The 25,154-nt window shown below is 34.4% G+C and overlaps 1 protein-coding gene across 4 annotated transcripts in view; it reads right to left on the bottom strand.

The window, feature by feature from the left end:
* Window positions 1-36: 36 nt before the first annotated feature.
* GALNT3 (polypeptide N-acetylgalactosaminyltransferase 3) overlaps window positions 37-25,154 on the bottom strand; it is a 44,344-nt gene continuing 19,226 nt past the window's right edge. For all 4 annotated transcript variants that reach the window (XM_035007861.1, XM_035007863.1, XM_035007862.1 and 1 more), the window contains 10 exons: window positions 22,774-23,392; window positions 18,703-18,875; window positions 14,052-14,201; window positions 12,014-12,248; window positions 11,412-11,529; window positions 9,746-9,946; window positions 6,994-7,125; window positions 6,704-6,805; window positions 1,998-2,150; window positions 37-1,130 (listed from right to left, as the gene is read on the bottom strand). In XM_035007861.1, coding sequence (XP_034863752.1) covers window positions 1,008-1,130; window positions 1,998-2,150; window positions 6,704-6,805; window positions 6,994-7,125; window positions 9,746-9,946; window positions 11,412-11,529; window positions 12,014-12,248; window positions 14,052-14,201; window positions 18,703-18,875; window positions 22,774-23,354 — 1,968 coding nt within the window. In that variant the 5' untranslated portion in view covers window positions 23,355-23,392 and the 3' untranslated portion in view covers window positions 37-1,007. The remainder of the gene's footprint in view (window positions 1,131-1,997; window positions 2,151-6,703; window positions 6,806-6,993; window positions 7,126-9,745; window positions 9,947-11,411; window positions 11,530-12,013; window positions 12,249-14,051; window positions 14,202-18,702; window positions 18,876-22,773; window positions 23,393-25,154) is intronic.

The raw sequence follows: 25,154 nt of genomic DNA, 5'->3' as shown, positions 1-25,154 counted from the left end.
TATTTTATCCAAAAGAAGAAAGAAATTTAAATCAAGTAATTACAACAGTGATAAGGATTCATTTTATTGTGTTTTCCACATAGAAGGATTTTTTTGATGAAAAAAATTCTTTACAAAGACAATCTAAATTGAATCAGTAACAAATAAAATTTAGCTTTTAAATGAGTCAAGTATTCTGCATTTGAAATTCAATTTCACAAACATTCAAGATTAGTGAATTTGGTAAGAAAAAAGGACTAGCAGAAAGGAAAAAGACACCTTTTCAACAGATAGTACTTTACAGTTTTTTTTTTTAAATATTGCTTTGGGAAAACACACAGTATAGTTATTTGAAATATCTTTTAAGCAAGATTTAAGTGCTTTAAGTCAAATGGGCTTCAGACAAAAAAATATTTTAAAATTTGCCAAGATACTGAAGTGTTAAAAATATTCTCCTTAATCATTTAATTTCATGTTTAAGGAAACCTATGACAGATAAGTAAACAAAAGGCAAAAAAGTTTACTTGCATTTTTATATAATAAATTCTAGATCTATAAAAATTTCCTGGTTTATACACAAAGGCCAATGCTTGACCTTCACTGATCCATTTCTATGTAGTTAAAAAAATATGGTATCAAATCTTTCTCCCTCCCCCCAAAAACTAGAAGAAATATTTTAAATTGTGAGTGTGTGAATGGAGCTATGCATATCTTTAAGTGTACAAAACACACATACATCACTTTACTTAGAAAATTATTTTCATCATACTGTAAACATCTCTTCCCCTACATCTGGACATTTCAAAATAGTCTTTGGTATTATTAGTTATTGTGCTTTGAAACGGAAACTTAAAAGATTTCTGTAGCAGTGCTACATAGACATTTTAAGATATAAATAAGAAAAATGCACTTGGAATAAGTTACAATTAGCTGCTTTTGCATAATTTTCAAAAACTACAGTGTATGCCTAGTCACAGTTTTATGAGAAAGAATATCTCCTTTTTCAACTCCTTAATTTTAAGGAACACTTAATCATTTTGGCTAAAAATCCATTTTTGGAGTGGATCTGATGGATTGCATGACACCAAGCTCGGATGCTCTCCATTTGCTGAAAGGCACATTTTTAAGAATGGATTATATAGAAGTTGATCCTAGAATAAAAGGAAACACAACAGACATTAAATTTCAAGACTCATGGTTAACTGATAAATATGAAAACTACATTATGGTCTCATCGAAGCTAAAGGAGACTCACATACCAAAGGTACACAGTTAACTTTTAATCTTTCTCAGATCAACCTTGTCTTGATAAAATCTTGTTGGTTTCTGGTATGAACAATACCATTTATACCACTACTTTTCAGTTCACAGGAGGTATTACATAAATAAAGAGATGTATAAAGAGTAAGGTCTGAATCAAGTTTTCAAATAAGAACCATTCCATTGGTATATCCATAAGTGACAAACTCTTTTTATAAGTTATAAAAATCAGTCTTTTAGTGTTCTAGTATGGCACAGAACAATTTTTAGGTAAGAATTGCTATGTTCCAGCTAAGCCTTAACACATATATTTAAAAACAGGAAGGATCTTTTTTGTATTCTCTCAATTCTAAATTCATTTTAAAAAACTACTGAAACAGGAGAAATGAATCACTTTAGGTGAGAAAAAGATAATGATTTTTTTTGTCTCTCTGCCATTATAAAAAAAAAAAATATGTGACTGTTGCCAGAAGAATTGTAAGAGACTCTAAAGAGACAAATATGAGCAACTATTATTAATAATTTACAAAAGTGTTGATCTGTATAAGTTATGCTTTCATTAAACAACTTGTTTCTAAGAGTATTGAATCCATAAATACATTCTCTCATCACATTGGTAGACATACACAACAAAGTTAAAAAAGAGAAATTCTGATGGATAACATTAATAATGCTATGTTTCATGCATTTTCCCAGATAAGCAATTAGAGCTAATCAAAATAATTATAGAAAGGGGTGAATTAATTGCACTGATGTACCTTCTGGATCTCCCATATCTGTTCTCCACTGGCCACTGTCCTGTGACCTTTGTAGGCACACGCTCTCAGCTGAACAAGACCTTGAGCAGCATGAAGACATAACTCCCTCTGGATGTTATGCCGAATTTCATGCTGAGCCGAGTATTCAAAATACTGTGAAAAGAAGAATGCTATTACTGACCTGTATTCTCACCCTGTATCCTCAGCTGCAAAATAATGGTCCAATAACAGTAATTTAAAAAAAACCCAGCAACTCACTGAATAATGAAGTCATGTGTATACACTCAACAAAATAATATAATAAAAATAGGTATTAGAAATATAAGCTGAGCTTTTACAACAGCAGATGCTATAACCCTTTTCTAGCCTATCACCACAGGTAGGTACATAAAAAAGTAATGTCTCCCTCCCGTGTCAGAAGTGGGAAGTTATCAGGTGGAATGGAGGTTAGCTAGGACAGGTACGTCTCAGAAAAGGACCTGGAAACTTCTAGCAAGCACATTAACTGCCTCTTCCTCTCCACAAGTGTTCCTTCTCTCTTATTCATCTCAATTAATGGCATTTTCACTTACACTAGGAACAATTAAATGAGGTAATCTCCATGTCTCAGTTTCCTTGCCTGTAAAATGGGTAATTTAATAGTTTTCCTGCCCCACAGGGTTATGAGGATAAAAGGGCTAATATATGTATAACACTCAGAAAAATAACTGGTACATGGTAAGCTTTTAATTCATCTTAGCTGTTATTACTAGGATTAATGTTTCTCTCTCCCCATATGTCCAACTAATTAATTAGCCCCTTAGTTCCACTGAATTTCCCTGTCAGATGTCACCATTGTACTTTGCTCTGTACCTCACTTCTCTTTTTCCAGCACTCAGAATCTCTACTGTAGTACTTCCAGCTAACCTGCAATTTCTATAATTTCACTCGGCTGCCAGTTAGTCTTTCATAACACTGATTTGATGTCCTACCTCCCTTACTTGAGTGAGTCACTACTGTTGCTAAGAGGAAGTCCACACTCCTTAACTAGTACATGAGCTCTTCCATTTTCAATCTTACATCAACCACTACCTGAACTCTACACCATGCTCTTTTCAAACAATTTTACCAATGTAGAACATATGCATCCATAAGTCTAAGACTGCTTTACTGTGCGCTGACTGAAATATCCTTCTGAATCCTTCTCTGCCTAGCTAATTCCTTTTTTATCCTTGAAAAGCCAAATCAAATGTTACTTTGCTTCTTTAGTTTCCCTGAGCTTGTCCTACTGAACAAAATTACACCCTTTTCAGGGTTCCTATAGTACATCAGAAATAACTTTTATAACTTTTACTCTGTTGGAATTGTGCGTGTAGCTAGCTGGCTTCACCACAGACCAAAGCCAGGCAGCGTATCTAGTAATAACATCCATTACAAATCAAATATTCCATAATGTTGACACTCCAAAGGCAAAATAAGTGAACATAATGGATTTTCAATAATGAAATAATTAGTCTTAGCACTAAAATTTATTGAGCCCTTATTATGTGCTAAGCAGGGACTGTTTTAAACCCTTTATGTGTATTGGAGTAGGCACTCCACAAACATTAGCTGAATTAATCTTAAGTTCCCCTGGTCTTGGTCTCATGCTTAATTTAGCTCCTTCCACAAATATATCCATCATTTTTATAACCTGATAGTTCTTCAGATGGAGACACTGAATGAAAATGAGTGTAGATCATGAAAACCGCATTTTGGCTATACTTCTTCAAGAAAGATAAATCTTAGGATATCAAAGGTGGTAGGAAAGTCTGTCCAATATTTTATTTCACCCACGTTATTAAAAAAAAATCATTAAAAGGCAAGTTATAAGGAATAGGAAGTAGGTGAAGATACTTAGGCAACCAAAAAGAATATGTAGTTAGCTCCCTGGGAACACTGGAGAGACATAAGCTAGAACCAGGACAAATACCCTGGAATAGGAAGCCAACGAAGCAAAGCACTAAGTGTTACAAAGTCATAATGACTTACACTGCCCTGCACCAGTATATTGGTCTGTACAGTCACATTATCAAAATACTTACTATTACTTGGCATATACAAATACTGTTACAATGGAGTTTCATGTTATACAAATATCATTATCTGCTCAAAACAGTAAAAGGGAGCATAAAGAAATGATCAAGTTGGATGATATCTCAAAAACGCTTAGCACTCAAGGAACTAAAATTTGCAGAGCAGTTTAAAGGCAATGTTTGACTGAGAAAAAAACTTAAAGGAAATAAAACAAAAAAAAATTGATGGCTATATTACAGTGCTAGAAATCAGAAGACTTTTTTCTTAAAATATAGACCGGGAAATACTATTCTCCTGCTCAAAACCCTCAGATGGCTTCTGTCACACTGAGAATTAAATCCAAGTTCCTAGGGGAGGCCTGCAAGGCCTTCTATGACCAGGCCCCTTATCTACGTCTCTGACCTTGTTTCCCACCCTGTCTTCCTGGACTACTCTGCTGCAGACACACACTAGCTTTCTGACTCCTCCACTGACCCGCCACCGGCCTCTAGCCTTGCACTCCCTCCGCCAGGACACGCCCCTCCTAGAACACAGTTCCTCTCCAATCCCTTTAGGGCTTTGCTCCAAGGTCGCCTTCTCAAAGAGGTCTTCCTGAACCTCTGAAAACAAACCCCTCTCCCACTCCCCAGGTTCACATTAACCACCTATCCTGCTTCATGTTTCTTTATGCCCAAAATTACGTATTTTTTTTTCTTTTCCTTCAAGATCACAAGCTCCACAAGGTAGAGATTTTGCCTTTTTCACTACGGTAACCCTGCAAGTGACATTATAGTCTCTAAACAAATATTTATTGAAAGAATATGTGACCTACTTCTCCATTCCCAAGGGAATTTTTAAAAGACAGCTATATTGTATTTATAATTTACAAATTATTTTAGAGACAAGACTATACAAACATCTTTATGGCAATGACAAGAGAAAAACATAAAACAACATATATTTTCAACTTTTATGATAAAATAAATGTAATGCTAGAGGAAGCCTGAGGCAAGTCTGTAAGTATTTATATTTAGTGATAAGATTTTTTACAAATGACAAAATAATTCTCATTGTCCAAAACCTTAATTTTAACTAGCATAGTCCAGTGTTATTTCCAAAAGAATGTGATTATTTATATAATTATTTTTCTTTTAATATATAGAAGGAAATCTTAAAATATGTATGTATATATATACACATACACACATATGCACATATGTAGACATATACATGTATATAGATATATATGCATGTGTATATATATATACATACATATATATGTATGTGTGTGTGTGTGTGTGTATATATATATATATATATATATATATATATATATATATATATCTGTGTGTGTATCTTCATCCCATTTCAGAATTACACCTTAATCATCCAGAGATGGAACCTGTTCACTAGCTACAGCTTCTGGGCATCTGCATCACCTACCCTCAGTAGATTGGTTCATTTGGATGAGTAGGGATTGGAACTAAATTAAGCTGAGGCTAATGAGTAGGGAGAAACATGGAAGAGGATAGACCAGGAGATAAACTGACTCTTTCTTCTTAAAACTGACATCACCAAAGTTCCATCCTCTTAAAAATAGGACATCACAAGTATTTAATATTGCAAAAATCCTCTACACCCATCTTGGACTCTCTACCAAAATACCTGCAACTCACAGAAAAAAAGACACACAAGCTCCTCTCCTTTGTACCTTCCTCTTCATACTCTTCTCATCCTGTTCTCATTCCCATCAGCTACCTCACTAACTCCTATGCACCTTTCAAAAAATGTTTTCAAATGTCCTCTCTCCAAGGAAAATGTATGGGCACCCAGTCTAATTCATTCATATGCCCTCCTTCATACTCTTGAAGTACTCTGAATGCTTTATCCCAGATCTTTTCAGGCTGACTGTAACCATTGGTGTTGAAATGTAGATTTCCTGAAGGAGTCAAAATCTAAATTGCTTGAACCCAGCAGAATATCCATCTGGCATGCAGGGGTCACTCAGTGAATTTGTTGAATGAACAAATGAGAGTCCAATCTTTCCAGGAGTTAACTTGTAAAAGGCAAGGCAAGGAAGCTAAATACTAGAAATGATATTTTCCTAAGTTCTGTACCCATAGTAGGCCAAAGAGTGACATGTAACATTTGAGTCTTGATTGTTGAAACAGTCAAAGAGTGGTAACAAGCAGATATATCATCAGTGAAGGATAATCAAGAACATGCCCTTATTTAACAACATATTGAAATAATATCATGACCCACAAAGATAACTTCTAATACTGCTCTTTTGGTATTAACACTTAATATAATTTGCTATTGAATGCAGTTAAGTAAATATAGCCTTTATGTATAATTTTGCAAAATCACCTTGCCAGTAGTCCCCTAACATCAAAGATCCACTTAAAAGATCCCATTTTTTAACTTCAAATGGCTTTATTCTATTATTTTCTCATCTGCCTTTCTACTGAGTGGATAAGCCACTTCAAGTTGTTTTCAGAGTCAGAAGGAGAGTCAAAATCAAGTACTCAGCAACTTTAATATTAATTGCCAAACTTAACCTAAAACATTTTAAACAGCCATTTACCTGAATACAAAGCTGATCTGGGACTTCTAACAACCTACTCGTGTTTGTGTCAGTGAAAAGGGAGGACTTTTAGTTCAGGGCTCACCTGGTTTCCCCCGAGGCCATGACATGTGTACAAAATTAACGGTTTGCCTCCTTGATTATTTTCTCCAACATCCAGACACAGAGGCTGACCAATGCTTTTAATCTGAAGGAAAATTTTCAAGTTATAGAAAAAAATTTTAATCTATGTGGTTGATATATTTTTTCAATTAATTTCAATAGTAATGCAAAATCTCAAAAGCCATAAACCAGAAAGTATTCCAATTTTCCCTGAACCACATAAATGTTTGTGGCAAGGCATATACCAAGTAAAAAGGAGCCGAAAATACTCACATATCCAGATATAACAGGATTAAGGTCTGGCACATATGCTTCTGGATAAATAGTGTTCAGATACCATGTAAAATTTTTACACTGAAGGCGGTGCTTTATTTCAAATCTTTTTGAAAGATCACCAAATGATTTCTGGAGAAAGATGAGAAGTAAAAAGAATGCTTAATCAAAACAGCACTGACAAAGGAGTTTAAATGCTATGATTTGTATTTATATTTGGGTCTTAAAAAAAGAATTCTGGGCCAAAATGCAAGATGCAATTTAACTGCATTCACCATTTATTCAGGCAACAAGTACACTTCCCTGCTTGTTTCTGCCTTGAAAGAGAATCAAGTTACCACTGTGGGTGCTGACTTAAGCCTATTTTATTCTTTCTTTGTGCTACCAAACCTCCCTTACTGAGGCAAAGATCTTTAGAGAAATGGTAGTGGGAGAATCCAAAATTGATCCTCATTTTACACCCAAAAATTATCTGTGAAGTGAGGTGTGAGGAAGCAGGTATAAACAAACAGTTGCCAGGACACCTGGGCGGCTCAGTCAGTTAAGCATGACTCTTGATTTTAGCTCAGGTCATGATCTCAGGGTTGTAGGATCAAGCTCTACCTTGGGCTCTGAACTGATCGAAGTTGGCAGAGAAAATATTTAACCTTAATTGAAATGATAAGCTTGAGTATTTAAGCTACTTATATATTTTATATATATTCTCCCTCTCCCTCTGTCCCTCGCCCTCCCCACTCTCTCTCTCAAAAAAATTACATAAATAAAATAAAGAAACAGTTGCCAATACAATCTAATTCGTATCTCTTCTCTAGTCAAGACTACAAAAGACAACACAGTGGGGCATAATTTTTTTCTAGTTTTAAGGGTGTTACTCCTTAACAATAACAAAATATTCATAGAAAAAGGCAAGTTTTTAATCAATTGCATTTTATTTTCCTTTATTTTAAAAAGACTAAGAAAAAAAATTTTAAAGAACACTGTTAAACTGAAAAGGTATTTGGTCTATAGGCAAAATTTTAAAGAAAAATTATATTTAGTACCTAAATATATACAAAGTTTAAACACTCAAGCTTACCATTTCAATTTAAGGTAAATATTTTCTCTGCCAACATCAATGTCTTGAATCCAGGGGTTTTAGCAAAAAGGGTAAAACTCTAAAGGACTTCTGGCTAACTTAGGCATTTTATCACAAGATCTGTTTGCCCTGTGGTAAAAACAAGGGTTTACTGGCTTGCTTGCCCCTTTGTGGGTGACAAGGGAGTGTAAGCTGCAGTTAGTGTCCACCTGCCTGCTTAGCCAAATACCCGGGTGCAGTACACAGTCTGCCCAATTTGTCCTGCCAGCCTTACATAAACAGATAACATCTAATCCAGGAGTGCTCTGACTTTGCATCTTACTAACATGTTACAGGGAGATACTGGAGACCAAAGAAAAGCTGGAAAGAGGTAACCAGACCTTTTGTTGTAACAGTCAAAATGCTAATGCCCTTTAATCTCAATATATACCCCCTGCAAATCAGCACTGTTTCTTTTTTTTTTTTTTAAAGATTTTATTTATTTATTTGAGACAGAGAGAATGAGAGAGAGCACATGAGAGGGGGGAGGGCCAGAGGGAGAAGCAGACTCCCTGCCGAGCAGGGAGCCCGATGTGGGACTCGATCCCGGGACTCCAGGATCATGACCTGAGCCGAAGGCAGTCGCTTAACCAACTGAGCCACCCAGGCGCCCAATCAGCACTGTTTCTTAAAAAGGGTTGGGTGCCATTCACTGAGGCACACTCCTAAAACGTCTAGTTCATTTACCACAACCAATATTGAACCCATTGGACCTCAGTGCCAATGTATTAAGCATCACAATTCTGCAAAGCTTTTATCCGTGACAGGTCAGTAACAACAGTGCCATACATTTGTGAACACTTACTTCTTTATTTCATGACTACTCTGGGAGATAGGCAAGTATTTCACCTCTCAAGACGAAGAAGCAGAAAGAAGAAGGTTGGCTGAGCACACACCCCATGTTGGGCCAACCTCTCAACCACCCTATGAAGTGTCATCCCATTCTACAGTCTCAAAGGGGCTTTGCCAAGGTAACCCCTCCAGCAAGCAGTGCAACCAGAACTTGAAATAAAAAAAAAGGCTTGGGACACCTGGGTGGCTCAGTTGGTTAAGTGTCTGCCATGATCTTGGGGGTCTGGGGATCAAGCCCTGCATCAGGCTCCCTGCTCAGCAGGGAGTCTGCTTCTCCTTCTGCCTCTCCCCTCTCCCCTCTGCTTGTGCTCCCTCTCTCTCAAATAAATAAATAAAATCTTTAAAAAATATTTTTTAAAAAGCCTTAATATTCCTGGTTTATTATCCTGCCACATTCTGACACTGTGTCCAGCCCCAGTTCAAAAAGCCACTTAGCACCTTTCTTAAAGTGTTAATTGCATCACCTAAAACCAGTTAAAAGTGGTTCCACTTAATCTTACTTTTCTTTGAGGAAAATCCTGAACCAAGGCAGTTACAAAAACGAAATATCTTCCATATTTAAAGAGTAACATCAAGTGGAATGCCTAATTTTTTTAAAAAGCAGCTTACTTGACTTTTCCTTAAAAAGAGAAAAAAACTGGCATCAATAAGATATATTTTGAGTTTAAAAAACCAACTTCAAACATAATTTTTTACAATGTTTTGTACTTGAACTGACTCAAATAAAAGAATATGTGAACTTGGTGTGGATTTTAACTGTAATTTAATTATTTAGCTCTAACTTACTTGTTTAACAATTTTTGCTGCATCTGTGTTTCTCCTATAAAATATTTCCTTGTATTCATCCATCCAGACTTCTGCAAGGCGAACTTGGTTGCGAGCAATCACCTGAGTGCCTTTTGGAAAGGTATGAGGGCTTTTGCTGCGAAAAACATGTCCAACAACAGAGCAAGGCATAATCTCCAACTGCCCACCACATTGCCATACCTGATAATTAATGATATTTGTTTAATTTACAGTATATTTACAAAACCAAAATGCTGCTTTTAAGTTCATCTTTAAGATACTAATAAAAACAAAATATAGAAAAGAAATTTATTATAACCACAAATAGTCTCTGTCCCCTCCAGTTCAACTTAAATTCTTAAATAATAAAAAACAGTTTTATGAAATGGTACAAAAACTAAAGACAAAAAGGCATATTTTCAGAAAGTAATTTAATAAAATAGTGACTTCAGATCTTTCATAAAAACAAAGCCCCACGTTTCTTTTTTTTTTTGCAAACAATTATGCAGGCTCTCTAATATATACACCAAAGACCAAAGGCTCTTTTGTATTTGACTTCTACCTTCTTACACAAGCTACATGGTCACTTCACTTGAACCAAAGATTCTCTCTTCTATGGCAGGAACTAGCAGTCTTGGAGTAAGTGGACCCAGACTCTGTTTACCCCTTGCATATTCAATTTTGTAATTAAGAAAACAATTCCAGATAATACCCAAGTACAGTCTTGCGAAGGAGTTGGTCATTATAAAAAACTCATACCTATTTAGAGATAGAGGGTCAAAAAACTTATTTGGGAAATTATTAAATCAATACCTACTCACTTAAAAATCTTTAATACAGCAATCAGTTCTGCCGTAGTCACTAAGCAAAAAATCTAAAATGAAGACATGTTTAAATAGTCTGTGCTAGTATTAGGGCAAGAGGTCATACTCTTTTTTTTAAACAAATGAGAAAACTCAGTGGTATATTTAATTCAACAAATTGTGCCTGAAATCTAACATGTGTTAGGGGTTGGGAATACTTAAATGAATAAAAAAAGGCCCTCCCTTGAGCAGTTCAAATTTGGCTAAGACCATCATTGCCATTATGTGATGAAGCCAGAACTAAAACTTAAATCTTCTAACTCCTAGTTCAGTTCTTTTCCCACTACATTCCAGTCTAAAAGATGAAAAATGAATGACAGGGTCATTGCAGAAAATGAACTCATGAAATCAAATAAGTGTACGTGGAGACCATCCAAAGTTTTTGTTTTGTTTCTCATACTAACTTTTAATATGCATAGGAAAAAAAGAAAGCTCATTTAATGCAAAGAGTTAATGTCTTTTTAAAATTATACACAAATGTTTTTCCATTCTGACTCCCTTGATAATCAACTCATTTCCTGAAGCACTAGATTAAATTATATTTATCTTGGCTGGAATTCAATAGCTACAAGTGCATTAATTGGTGCTATTGGCTGAACACAGGCGTTTAACTGATTCCTCTTGTTACATTGGCAGCAATGAGTTACATTTTAAAAGAAATACCCTTATTCTAAAATTTCTAGCAATTAAATTTTAGAAAGCACAAAAAGTAAAGACTGCACACATCTATGATAATCTGTATCAGCCAATTAGAACAAAATGTGTATTTTACTGTTTAATATGTACTATATTTATAAACTTACTCTGAAAGACATTTCTATATTTTCACCTCCCCAGATTTCCATTTCTTCATCGTAAGTTCCAATATATTCAAAATATTCTTTTGATATGGAAAAAAGGCCTCCTGCAAAAGTGGGTGTTCTGAAAAATAATCCATTGTCAAACTTCGTTATAAAAATTAAATAAGAAAGAAGAACTTATTTAAAGAGCAACTGAATCAAATTCCCAAACAAATTAAAGAGAGATCACAATTTCAAAAGTTTTACATAGGTTAATAAAAACTAAAAATGCTATCTTCAGAGTCAAGTTTTGTGGGGGTGAAGGGTAGTAGTTTAAATATCCTTTTCCCAGCAGAACAAAATTATGAAGTGTCTTCTAACCAAGCCTAAAGATTCTGAAGTATGATTATGAGGAAGACTAAAGACCTCGCTTACTTCTACTTCCTACTCAGTAATATCATGCGTAAATATATATATAAATGGCTTTTTATTCCCTACATAGAATGTGTATGTTCTTTATCTCGTTAGTGTGAATTACCTTGGAGGCAAAAACTGTAAAAAACAAAGAGTGATTACATGTTTAAATAACTGAACTGCATATAAGACTTGGAGAACAATCATCTTACTTAATTGGGTAGGTTTCATCTTTCCTTCTTTGCCTCTCGTGATCAGGAAGCGATTCCCAGCCAAATGAAAGACTCCAGTCAAAGTTTCCACGGTTGTGATTACTTCCATAAGGAGAAGGTTTGTTGAATTCAAACGTGTTTAGATCTATGGATGCAATATCCGGACTCACAACTGCTGTGTAGTTCTCGGCTATTCTAGCCAACAAAGGTTCTAACCAGCCATAGAAACACTCACCTGAAAGGAACATAATTCTAATCAATCCAATGAAAACACTGAGGGTTTTCTCCTTTGTTTTTTGAAGACAGTTTAGAGAAATGAATAATAGTCAATTGTGTTTTGAACATTTAACATCGAGGAGATTTCTTAAAGGTTTCTTGTGATGCGATGAGGGTAAAGCAAGATTCAGCATAGTTCGGAAAGTTTGTATACAGGAGATGATTTTTTTTTTTTTTTTTTACCTTAGTGAGGAAGTAAAATGACACTGGAGTATTTAAGTTTCAGATGCTGTGTTTCCCTCTGAAACGAGCTATGAATCAAACGTAACTTCTTGCTGATCCATGCCACCTAAACCCATAAGTGTTCTGATTTATTAAACTCTCCCTGAGTAAGGTGTAGTAACCAAAATCGTCATTTCTCTGACTGAGTTTTAGGAGAAAATAAGTCAAGGAGTCAGAATATTTTGATTTCAGCAGTTGGAGAAGGACCATTCAAACCTGCCCCAGCCCTAATGGAAAGTGGGGGCAAAGGAATGCCATAAAAAAATCTTGGCCTGGCCAGGCTCACTTAACACACAGAATTCGGGAGATTCAGTCCTACCCAGGTTTCCCCATCAGGCAGAGTTTGGCAGTTATTAGGAGGACCACTTGGTATCATGGAGATCCATCAAATACATTTGCCTGATTGGAAGAATGCCCAGTCTGACATAATTGTAATTTTGGACCAGGAGAGGAAATATTGGAGAATGAACCATTTCCTTTTTTAAACATCTCTCTCTTCATTTAAGAGCCAGGTATTAAGAAAGTACTGGATATGATAGCTCCAAATCCAAAAGCCCTCTGTAACAATTAGCATATAACCAAAACCATTTGCCGGGTCAAACATAATCTAAGGGCTAGTCAATTCAATTCAAAACTAAATGCTCATACAAAGAGTATAACCAACTAAATTTATAGCTGAGGGACTAAGTGACATTTCAGTAATCCCTAACATGCACTTTATTTTTTTAATTTTTTTAATTTTTTCATTTTTCTAAGATTTTATTTATTTTTTGAATGAGGGAGAGAGGGAAAACAAGCAGGGGAAGTGGGGGAGGGAGAAGCAGGCTTCCCGCCGAGCAGGGAGCCCAATGCGGGGCTAGATCCCAGGACCCTGGGATCAAGACCAGAGCCTAAGGAAGGCAGCCATTTAATGACTGAGCCACCCAGGCGCCCCTCCCTAACATGTACTTTAAACATGGGCTCTAAAAATTCTATATACTTTCTTTAAAGTCATTGACACTGGAGAACAAAACCATTAAAAATAAAAGGGAAAAAAACAGTAGCAATAAAACAAAAATTGATAATATTCATTTTAAAATGCCAGAAGAGGATGGAACACAGCACAAGAGGAGTCTGCAAATCTTTGAAAAAAGAACTAAAATACAGAAATTGAAAGTATCAGGACCAGGACAAAACTTTCATTCATTTTAAACTGTTAAGAATCAACAGTCATAAGGAAAAACTTTTTTTCTTTTTTTTTTTTGACAGAATGAGCATTTGAAAAAAAGCCCAGGCAAGGATAACTTGCTGGGGAAGTTGGTCACTGAAGGATACTGGAATTGAGGAGCCTAAAACACAGAGGAGGTAAGAACTCCATTAAGTTAAAGGAGGTTCCTACCCAGAGCTGTAATCTGCTTCGGCCATCATTGCTATAATCACCAGTTGAAAATGATGTTAAAGAAAATACAATTAGTCATTTAAAGAAAAGTCGTCTTCAATTTTTAAATTGGAGGGAAGCAGAGGGAAAATGTTACAACTATGTCTATACATATATACTTACAGTGAGCATCTAAAAATGTGAGTGTTTCAGCTGTTGCAACTGTTGCTCCTAGCAACCTTGCAGTGATCAGACCTTTTCTCTCTCTTTGTCTGACTATTTTTACTATAGAAAATTGTTTTATATATTCTTCTAGTTTATCATGTAAGTACTCTGTAAGAAAAAAAAATCAGGATTAATTCTTCCTAAGTTTATATTCATATATAACACATGAAGGCTAATTAAAAAAAACCACAGAGCAATGATATCGCCACATTTGTTGTCTTAACAATTGCACACACTCTTCCATTAGGATGAAAATTGTATATTTAGCTCTTTAATGAAAAAAAATATAGCTATATATGCAAATCTTAACTTCTGAACTACTATAACACAAAATGTTTTAACACAGACTTCTCCTGTACATGAAATATCAATAAATATATTTGGGAGAAAGCAGAGACTTCAAATGGAGTAGACCTCAGGAGTTAAGAAGACTCATTTAGGGGTCTAAGAACATTAGCTAAGGGAGTGAGGGAAACTGAATTTGGCCAAAAACATATTTGACACTTTTTTAAAATTGGGATTTAAATCTGGAAATTTAAAGAAAAATGACAAGTATCAAAAGGATTCTGATACTTAGGCAGTGATAAAATAATTTAAAACCAAAACATTAAGGAAAATGGCAAATAGGAAAGTCCAAGGCTATCGCAGTTTGGGAATATTTTTACAGAGTCAGCATAAAATTTTTGAAAGCTTTGGAGTCCCCTGACACACAATTTTTTTTCCAGTAAAAATATGACAGAAGAAGGGAGGATGTGGGTGAGGAATGAAGCTAAAAACAGGCTAAATCTTGTTAATGGGTATATAATTTAAGATATTCATTCCAATTTGGATGAGAGACATGATAAGCAAGAGTTAAAACAGTAGATAAGACACATTAATCACATCAGTCAGGTGTTGCTCATATCGTGAAACAACTTCTTAAGTCTGCTTTTTCACCATTAAATTCATGATTTTTTGTTGAGTATATAATATAGTTCCTCAGGTAGCCTTCTTAGGCTCATAGTACAGCCTCAAAAAGATCTGGGAATGCTGAGAACATCAATAAATGTCCTAGGGTAGATGTTTGCTTCTGCCAGATTTCAGAAGCAAGCACAGATGACTTCATCTGTGATTATGTTTTTGTTTTTTTTGTTTTTGTTTTTTTTCCTATTCTCCAGTGGTACAGATAAATGAGTTGCTTATTCAAAGCTTAAACATTCATAAAGAAGGTGAGAGTCCAGGAACAACTTCTGTGGAAAATAAATCTAAACACTGTTGCCACAGAGTAACAGACTAACTTTTTAACTGCCTTCTCAGGTACCTCAGAATTCATTCTCTGAAAGACAAGCAGGATTGTAATTTATCTTAAAATATAAATCATGGATATTCCTGTTTTAACCATAGATTTGACTTGTAAAATAAAAACTTATATAAAAACATTTCAAAGGTCTAAATGGGGATTTTTTTTTTTTTAATGGAGTCACTACAGATTCCTTCAGTAAACTGTCTCACTGTTTGATTTGTTAAGGAATTTTTCATTTACCCACAACTTCTGAACTTCCTATACATTTTTATCTGCCCCTTAAATTCAGTCCCCATCCATACCCATCTTTTTGTGAGGTTAAGAGCACAAAGCTGTGAAATCCGTTCTCCTGGGTTTATCTATTTAGAGCACCATTACTTTTAGCTGTGTGACCTTAGGTAAGTTATTTTATTTTACCTGTACTTCAGTTTATCTCTAAGATGGGGATAATAACACCCTCACAGGGGATTGCTGGGAGGATAAAATGAAAAATTACTATACAAATAAAGCATTTAAGACAGGGCTTACCACGTGACCTATGCTCTGACAATGTTGATTATCTTTTGTTTTACTATCATTGGGACTTACCTAACTTTGTCACTTGATTAGCCACATATTTTTGCTGCTCTTCCCTAAACCAACTGAAATCAGGGATTATCATTTCTACCTCACACACTCCTTTACAGTGACTAGGGACACATTTTCCATAGTGGGTACTCATCATTAGATAGACCATTTATTCAGTAAGACAAATTAATTACATTAGTATGCAAAGATATCCCTCACCAAGAAAACTATTAATTATTATAAAGAATTATAAAAATATCCAGGACCAGGTGCCTGAGTGGCTCAGTTGGTTAAGCCACTGCCTTTGGCTCAGGTCATGATTCTGGAGTCTCAGGACTGAGTCCCACATTGGGCTCCCTGCTCAGCAGGGAGTCTGCTTCTCCCTCTGACCCTCCCTCCATCTCATGCTCTCTCCTTCTCTCTCTCTCAAATAAATAAATAAAATCTTAAAATATATATATATATCCAAGCCCTTTGACCAAGCAGTCTAACTTACCCAAAGATACAATTCAAATGGAGGAAAATAACACAAGCACAAGGATATTCATTAAACACTGTAGAGTGAATAAAAGTGAATGGTTAAGTAAAATGGTCCATCATGGTCACCAAAAATAAAGTTCTGAAGGTGAAAGAAATGGGCTAATAATAATATTATATGAAAACGTCAGATTTCAAAATTGATTTCTGGCATGGATATAATTAGATAAACATGTTTATTTAGACAGTGATTAAGAGAGAAATAGAAAAATTAAAATGAAATAGGAAGATTATGATTGGATATCACTTTTTTTAAAAAGAGATTTTATTTATTTGAGAGAGAGAGCACGCGTGTGCACGCATGAGAGCACGAGAGAGAGAGAGAGAGAGAGAGAGAGAGCATAAGCAGGGGGAGAGGCAGTGGGAGAAGCAGACTCTCCGCTGAACAGGGAGCGGGGTGCGGGACTCAATCCCGGGACCCTGGGATCATGACCTGACCCAAAGGCAGATGCTTAACCAACTGAGCCACCCAGGGCCCCTACTTTTCTTTCTGATTTCCTTTAAATCTATTAATTTTATTTGTACAATTAAATAATAGAAGTTACTTTCAACTGAAGGCTTACTACAAGTAGCCTTATTGTGGCCCCGATTTCTCACTGCTTGAAAAATCAAACAAAATAAAAATCATCTGAGAAGAAAGCTCACAAAACCAGAGCAGGATTTTTTTTTTTTTTTTTTTTTTTTTTAACGACAAAACCTATGAGAGACATGCAGAACTTAATTAAATGTCACTTAAAACTCTATGGACTGCAGACCAAGTAGAAAGAATCAGAAAAAATTCTGAACATTTTAAGCAGTAAATAAATTAGTTGATTACAATTAAGTGGTGATATAACCTGGGTAGGAGGACTGGAAATTCAAGTCAGAGATCTGTATGTAGTGTTACCCATGAGGAGGAGACTTGAATTATAAAACTTGCCCATTTGGTGAACTGGTTTCACATCCAGGTCAAAAATCTCTGGTGATAAGCAACCTTATTCCACTTAGATGTTAATGTAACTTCAAAACATAATCTCAATTCACTGATATTTTGAAATTATAGAAATGTTTAGCATTGTATGTAGAAATAATTAAATAAGCCCGGTTAATAATTTTATGTTTTATTCACTTATTATCATTTCTTAAGTCTGGATAAATCTTGTTATTGATGACATGTCTCTTAACAAGCAGTATTTTTTTTTCTTTTTTCATAGTACGTAAAGTAATGGTTTATCTTAAAATAGATGTTGCTTTGGATTTGATGAAAGAGTATTACTATCTCCATTTTATAGATGAGGAAACAGCTAATTAGTATTAGAGTTGGAATTTGACCTTAAAGAATTTGGATCCAAACTCAACTCATTCAGGAATAAATTCTGTGATCATTGAAATAATCTGTATCTGACTGATATTTAAAATACTTGTAATGTTTGAAAATTTAGCAACATAGGGTATTTGTCTGATTAGCTTTGTGATTCCAATTTAAAATGTATAATTTAGGACCTGACAATTGACTGGTAATTTTAAGTATAAATGCATTAAAGAATTTAGCTAACTTTGTAAACTATATTGGCATATTTAGCAGCCAAAGTAAAACAGAATGTAGCGACTCTTTAATGATTTTTAACTACTCGTTTATATTATTAATATATTATTTATATTAACTCATCTAATCTTCAAAACAACCCTAGGAGTTATGCACTACTTATGTATTTCCTCAATTCTAAGCTGCACAATTGGAAACTTCTTATAATCAATGGCATCTTTGTTTAATTGTCTGTGAGGGTTTTTTATTCAAGTGGTAAATAAACTAATGATGTATCATACAATACATTTGATGGAATATGGCATTTTCCCCATTTTACTGAGAAAGAAACTGAGACATAGAGGAATTAAGTAATTTGCCCAAGTTACATAGCTGGTTAGGACCAGAGCTGGGATTCAAACCAAGGCAGCCTCACTCAAGGCTCAAGTTTGTGTTCTTAACCACGATGCCTTACAATAAAAGTCTTACACCGAGGACTACAAAGTTATGAATCATGGTACTTCATACATTTCTGAACTCTAAAATATTTAAATATGGACACACTTAGGTTCTCCTTTCATCCATCATACCTACCATTCAAGGTATTATATTCAAGTTCTGAGGTGGCATACAGAGAGTACAATACAATAAAATAGACTTTGGACAACATCAGATGGGATTTACTTGGGAAACAATCTAATTTGCATGTGCTTTCTTACCATCTACACTAGCATCATCCACCAAAATGATTTCCTTCAGCAGTATGGCGGGGGAAGAATAAAGCACACTGTGGACAGTTCTAAGCAGCGTGGACCAGGCTTCATTATGAAAAACTATTATGACACTGGTGGTAGGCAGGGGAGGACAGCGCTTAAATTTTTGTTCAATACATCTAGAAGAAGTCAAAGAAGTAGAAAAACAATTACGAATTTTATTACTTTATTTCACAGCTATGTCATTACTAAAATTATCATTATTTAACCTTTATCACCATAGGAACAATAGTGGACAAATTTTTTCTATGTAAGTTGATCTTAATGCTATGGAAATATAAATAGATCACAACAAATTTTTTTACACAGAGATCATGTCCACTGACACAGATTACATGTCAAGGATTAAAATATGCTATTGTAAGTTTTCTCAACAATATAAAACACAAACAGCATTTCAAAAAGGGAAAATAACCTACAAGTGACACAAACCTGTAAAAATGGAAAATACTTGTAATAGCTCAAATAAAAACCAAGTTTTTCTCCTTCCTTGTAGAAATCATCCTTTTTTCTTATTACTTGCAATTTTTTAAACAGTGCAACTTTATTAAATGAATATTTATCTTTGCAGAGATTCTTATTTTCCTATGTAATATTTCTCATGTTTTTAAAATCAATTTACTTAATCTATACTTGAACCAAAAGGGAAAAAATGGCTTACCATAAAATCTATTTTTTATGGTGTTTATGACTCAGCAAGACTTATTAAGTTGCTACCATATGCCATGCTGTGTTAAAGATTTTGCTCCAATAATCTGATCCACAGTTTATTTAAATAAGACCTAGCATTTTAAAATACTAAACTTAAGAATTTTAAATAAAAATCCTAAATCCACGTTAAAAAGTCCTCCGATCCTGTTACCTTATGAAACATTATGGGCACAAGGAGAGAAGTAGTTTTTGGCTGATTAATGGTACTACCCATTAGTTAAACACATTAGTTACAAATTAATCTTGAATTCATTTTTATAATAACATCTTCCTCAATGAAAATAATCTTCATGTGAAGCCGTTAGGTGTGGGTGGATCTGTACGGTCTCCAGGCTTGGAGACTGAAGCTGACCACAGTCCCTTGCCTACTGAGTTGAGGTGGGGATCAAAAGATACAACATATAGTAGAGGGCTTCAGACCACCGTAAAACCAAACAAAGTGACCCCGGGACACAAAAGATGTGTGGTCTATGGTAAAGATAAATAAAGAAAATAACTATCTTTAAGTTCACTTAAAAATCATAAATGGTTGTACAATTTTAGACAATAGAGTATAAAATCCTCCCACACAGTAAAAAGGCACCACAAATACAGTGTGTGAACAATCAAACAGTGCTGTTCAAACCCAAAGATAAAGAAGTAAATCATTCACTTATGGAGATAAGAGTCTAGCACGCTTCAAATACTCTGTGAGGGTCCGTGGAGAAACCAGAGCCCCCAGTATGATACCAGAGGCCTGGGAAAGCCACCCTAAGAGAGATACCCTATAAATTCTCATGAATCACTTTCATAGCCATACCTCAGTATGAATGTGTTTCAGATCCTTTTCTGAGAAGAGGTCTTTAGGGTGGAATATTTGTAGGGATAAAAAAAGAATTAGATTGAGGATAGAGTATTAACAGAGTGTGTCAACACTGCTGAGTAAGAAAAGGAGAGGAAAGTTATAAGTGAAAGTGATTTTGCTCTCTTGTGCCTTCATGATTTCAAATATATATGCATAATCAGAAGCAAATAATCACATTCATCCTCACTGACAGATGAAAGCAAACCATTTATTTTAGATTGAATTTTGGATAAACTACCAATTAGAAATAAAGTCCAAACACAAACTACCTATTCATAATTACTCTTGACTCACAATTACACAGAAACAAATGACTAAATATAAGCTTGTATTTTTAAGACATAAAGGTTTACAAACCAACATAAACTAAAAGTAAAAATTATTAAAAACTCCATACTATTTTCCTTTAAAAAAAAACCTTATGACTTAATTGTCTTATAAGCATTTTGGGGAGGAGTTTGGGGATTAAAAAAAAAATTTCCCTACATTTACTTGTCATGGGACTAATAAACATAATATTAATTGAGAATTACAAAAAGGTTTTGGAATTTTAAATATAAAACCTCACAAAAATTCTCATAAATAAAATCTGATCACTTTAATCTTACAAGGCTTTCCCTCAGCTTAAGCTAGGATTTATCTGCTTAACTGATAACTACTAATACCAAGTAAAGGTGTCATGTTATAACATTAATGCAAGTGATAATAAAATTTCACAGTATGATTTTATAAACCCCAATTATTCTGAAACAATAAAAAAGTATGTTAAACTTATGCTTTAGAAATTTTTTCACGTCATTTAAAGTAGTGAAATCAAACAACTTACCAAACTGACTGCGTATTGCCAGTCAAACCATTTGTAAAATTTGACATATAGATATGTGCTTAAGTTATTACATGAACATCTGCCTTTGGGAGACCCTGGATCTATATTTTTAATGAGCATGGAAAAGATCAGCAATTCTTCAGAAAATGTGTTCCTTGCTGATATAGGTTAAATTTAAAGTAAGAAAGTGTTAAATCTTCACCAGTTCTTCACAGTTCTAGGTATCCAATTCCTATCCAAAAAAGGTTCTTTTGAGTGCTTAGTTGTTTTTCACTTACAATAATTTCATTAGTGAATATTATTGTAGCTCCTTAATGCTATACTGGGGGGAAAAACTTATCTTGAGCTGACACTGACTGTCACATCAAAGAATAAAAATTATGCTTCTTGATTTGTGATGTGGATTGCTTTTTAGTCAAGACCTCTCTCCAAATCAGTCAAATGCAATACTGCATTTTAACTATTAACATAAGAAAGGAACTATTCTGTGCCTTGTTATGAAGGTAGAATATTTTACAGACATCCATTTGTTTCTTCACACATTCATTTAAAAATGATGAGCACCTTAACTTTGAATCACACAGATTAGAATAGAGAGACAGAAGTCTAATCTACACAACTTCAATATTGAGTGATTCATAGTTAGAACAGGTATTTGTGATCATAACTCTAGAAAAATATGAGTGAAGCCATAGACTTAAGTCTATAAAAGTTCTTTTCTTCAGATTCACTTCCAAATATAATTCTATCATAACCAGAAAGCAAATATGTAGGCATCGCTTGCTTGCAGTTTGTCTATCTTACACTTTCAACCAATCAACGGTGGTTTGAAAGTGGTGGAATTTATTTTAGCCTATTTGAATTCAAATAGAGCATTTGAACACAACCTCAAAGAGAACAAAATGGTTAACTAAGGAGAGCATAGTAGGATCTGGAGGGAAACCATAGTAAAAATACTGTGTACTTGAGATAACATGTAAACAAAGTGACACAAAAAGCAATGTTGGCCTCTCAGAAGTTACAGGGAGACAATTCTATACATATGATACTCAACAAAACTCTGGAGAAAAAAAAAATCATAATTGAATTAGCAATTTAACAATATTGTTCCTTAAAAGAAAGGTTACAAAAGGTTACAGGGCATTGTGAAATACAATTACAGTGCTGAAAGTAGCCACAAAGTCTGTGACTTAGTTCATAGAATATTCTTATCTAATAGCTCCAAAGTCTTGGCACTTTTTTAAACATTTCTATTTATTCTATAGCAATACACAGAGGAACCGAGACAGCTCCTCCGCCTCCCACATTTCCCATAAAAACGGCCCCATATTCCCTACTTAATAGATTAGAAAACTAAAGCATTTAAGAATAAAGGATTTCTTTTTGGTTCTACAGAAGTCAGATCTAAAATTTAAGTTTTCCAATTTGTAAGGTAACAACTTTTCATGTCTGCAATGCCTCACCAAGCACAGATATGGTTGGCCTCAATACTAAACAAAAACATAATTAAACAAATTAAACAGCAATTGTTGATATTTGCCTCAGTGTGGCTGAAGAACAAGCACATTCCTTAGTTAATGCCCCTCCCCAGAAACCCTAATGTTAAACAGTAAACAATGAATATTCTTCAACATACTCAGGAGGTCGAGTGTCTGGTCCAAGATCTCGGTGTAAAGAAATCCTGTCACTTGCAAAAGCGTTAAAACAGTGTTTGGCTTCTCCACGTTCTTTTTCCTTCTGCTCTTCAACACTTAAATTGGTTGTCTTGAATGCTTTACCAGAAGCACCAGGTGCATTGGAATCCTGAGGTGGGCGGTCAAGAACCGGTTTCAATTCTGCTGCTGTATAATATCCTTGCAAACAGGGTCTCTCACCAGCATCAATGCTTTGCCTGACAGGTGCTCCTATTTGCATTTTTGGCATTGCATCTTTAATATTGTTTACAGCTTCTAACATTAAATCAAACATCTTGTTTTTGTTTATATTTCTTTCCATCTTTGATTCCTCTTTGGAATATTGAACACTTACTTCTCTTTGCATTAAAATCAAAAATATTATAAAGAAAAAAATTACTGCACCAAGCTTCCAGAACTTTTTATGATAATGTCTTTTAAGATGTAATTTTACTAGTCGCTTTATGTGAGCCATTCTGACATTAAAAGCTTGCCACTTGACAAATAACTTATAGTTTCCTCTGTTACTTATATTTTTTATCATAGAGTTGCTGGCAAGAAGCTTTCATTAAATGATAATACCTATAAACAGAAATGATAAATGGCATTAGTAGCTATTCATTCCTATAGGCAGGGGTCAATTCATTCATTCAAGCAACAACTAAACATAAGGTATAAATAACGTACTCTTATGGTTAACAAAAATACAAAAATATCTTGCCCTCAAGAAATTACACTTTTGGAAGAACACATTGCTATAATTAGTTATAATCTATTAAGGCTATAAAACATTAGGGATTTCCCTCCAGTAAAAAAAAAAAAAAAAATACCTTGTAAGCTGTGGCTAATATTTACTATATGATCGGCACACAATTATTTTTATAAACAAATTTAGAGAATTTTTAAAAAGGTATCTTAACTCAATGACCAAGGGGCCAAAAGACTTCATTGAATTGATTATAAAGAAAGGGTGAAATCCATAAGAAAGCAAAGGTATATAGGGACTGTTAGGCATACATCTAAAATAGTGGCTTTTATTTTATGGAATTTGCCCTCAATGTATGAACCTCTACTCCAAATGAATCAGTTAAGATTATAAACTGGCATGCTCTCAAATTTGTTTACCTGATAATACTTGTGAATCCTGACAGAGCCAATAAAGACTAGAAAATTAAGAGCATCTATTGCATTTTTATACCACAGCTATTTTCTTTTCTTTTCTTTAACCACAGCTATATTCAACAACTCACACAAATACAAAATCTAACAGCAAAAAGAAGATGGCACTAAGCTTTACTTGAAGTGACTCTAAAAAGGCAACAAAGATCATTGAGTTACAAAAGCAGTATTTGGTTTAATAAAATACTGCTTGCAGTTGACCCTAAGAACAGAGCAACATGTTTATTAAACTCTAATATGGGCCACCAAAAATGAAAGAAAAGAAAAAGAAAAAAGAGAACTTTGATGACAGCCTGAGTCACAGTGAGGGTTGATTTTCTTTATGATGAAGTTTTAAAAAAGGCAATAGGAAGGGGTTTCAGTATATAATTACATACCATGCACCATTATACTCAATCCTATTTGCAGGGGCAAAGGGGAAGGAAAATGACTTTTTCCCTAAATCCTAAACATGTTTTAAGTCAAATTTAATTTATAGAAGTGAAAACTACGTTTGACACTTTATTCAGTTTCTCTTCCAAAGATATTGCTAAATTTAAAATTAAAAAGCCAAGTTCTAAGATGGATTCTCTGGCCTTTAGTAAGACATTTTAAGCTAAATAAATAAAATACGCAGAACTTGAATAGTTAGTTCTATATACTACCTCTATTTGGAAAGATGTATATGTATGTATGTATGTATTTATGTATGGAATAGACACTTTGGCTTCAAAAGATAACTCAATTATAATGTATGTTGCTCATAAAAATGAGATTTCAGTATTACTGAATTTGGGTTACTTCAAGAGCCGCATGTAAGAATTAAAATGACCTGGTTAGCTTTTTACATTATTTGAAGACATAATATAAATAGTTTCAGAACCACACAAATGTTGCTGTGTAAATTCTTACGTATCAAATGTTGTGCTAGGCTCTGGCTACCAAATTAAAGATAGCTCTTACTTTCAAGGAGCAGAGACTAGTAGGAAATATGGCATGCCAACGTGCAACCATAAAACATGTGCTAAGATGGAAGACTGAAAGCAATACGGCAGGTAAGGAGAAATGTTAGGGAAATTTTGCCAAAGATAACACTGGTGAGCAGAATCTTGAAAGATAAGCAATTTTTAGGCAGGTGGACAAGAGAGAAGAGAAAGAGAGAATGACAGATGCAAAGACATAAAAG

Source organism: Mirounga leonina, unplaced genomic scaffold (assembly GCF_011800145.1).
Source record: "Mirounga leonina isolate KUSES-001 unplaced genomic scaffold, KU_Mleo_1.0 Mir_151, whole genome shotgun sequence".
Lineage (NCBI taxonomy): Eukaryota > Metazoa > Chordata > Mammalia > Carnivora > Phocidae > Mirounga > Mirounga leonina.
This window is presented reverse-complemented; position numbering and strand designations above follow the sequence as displayed.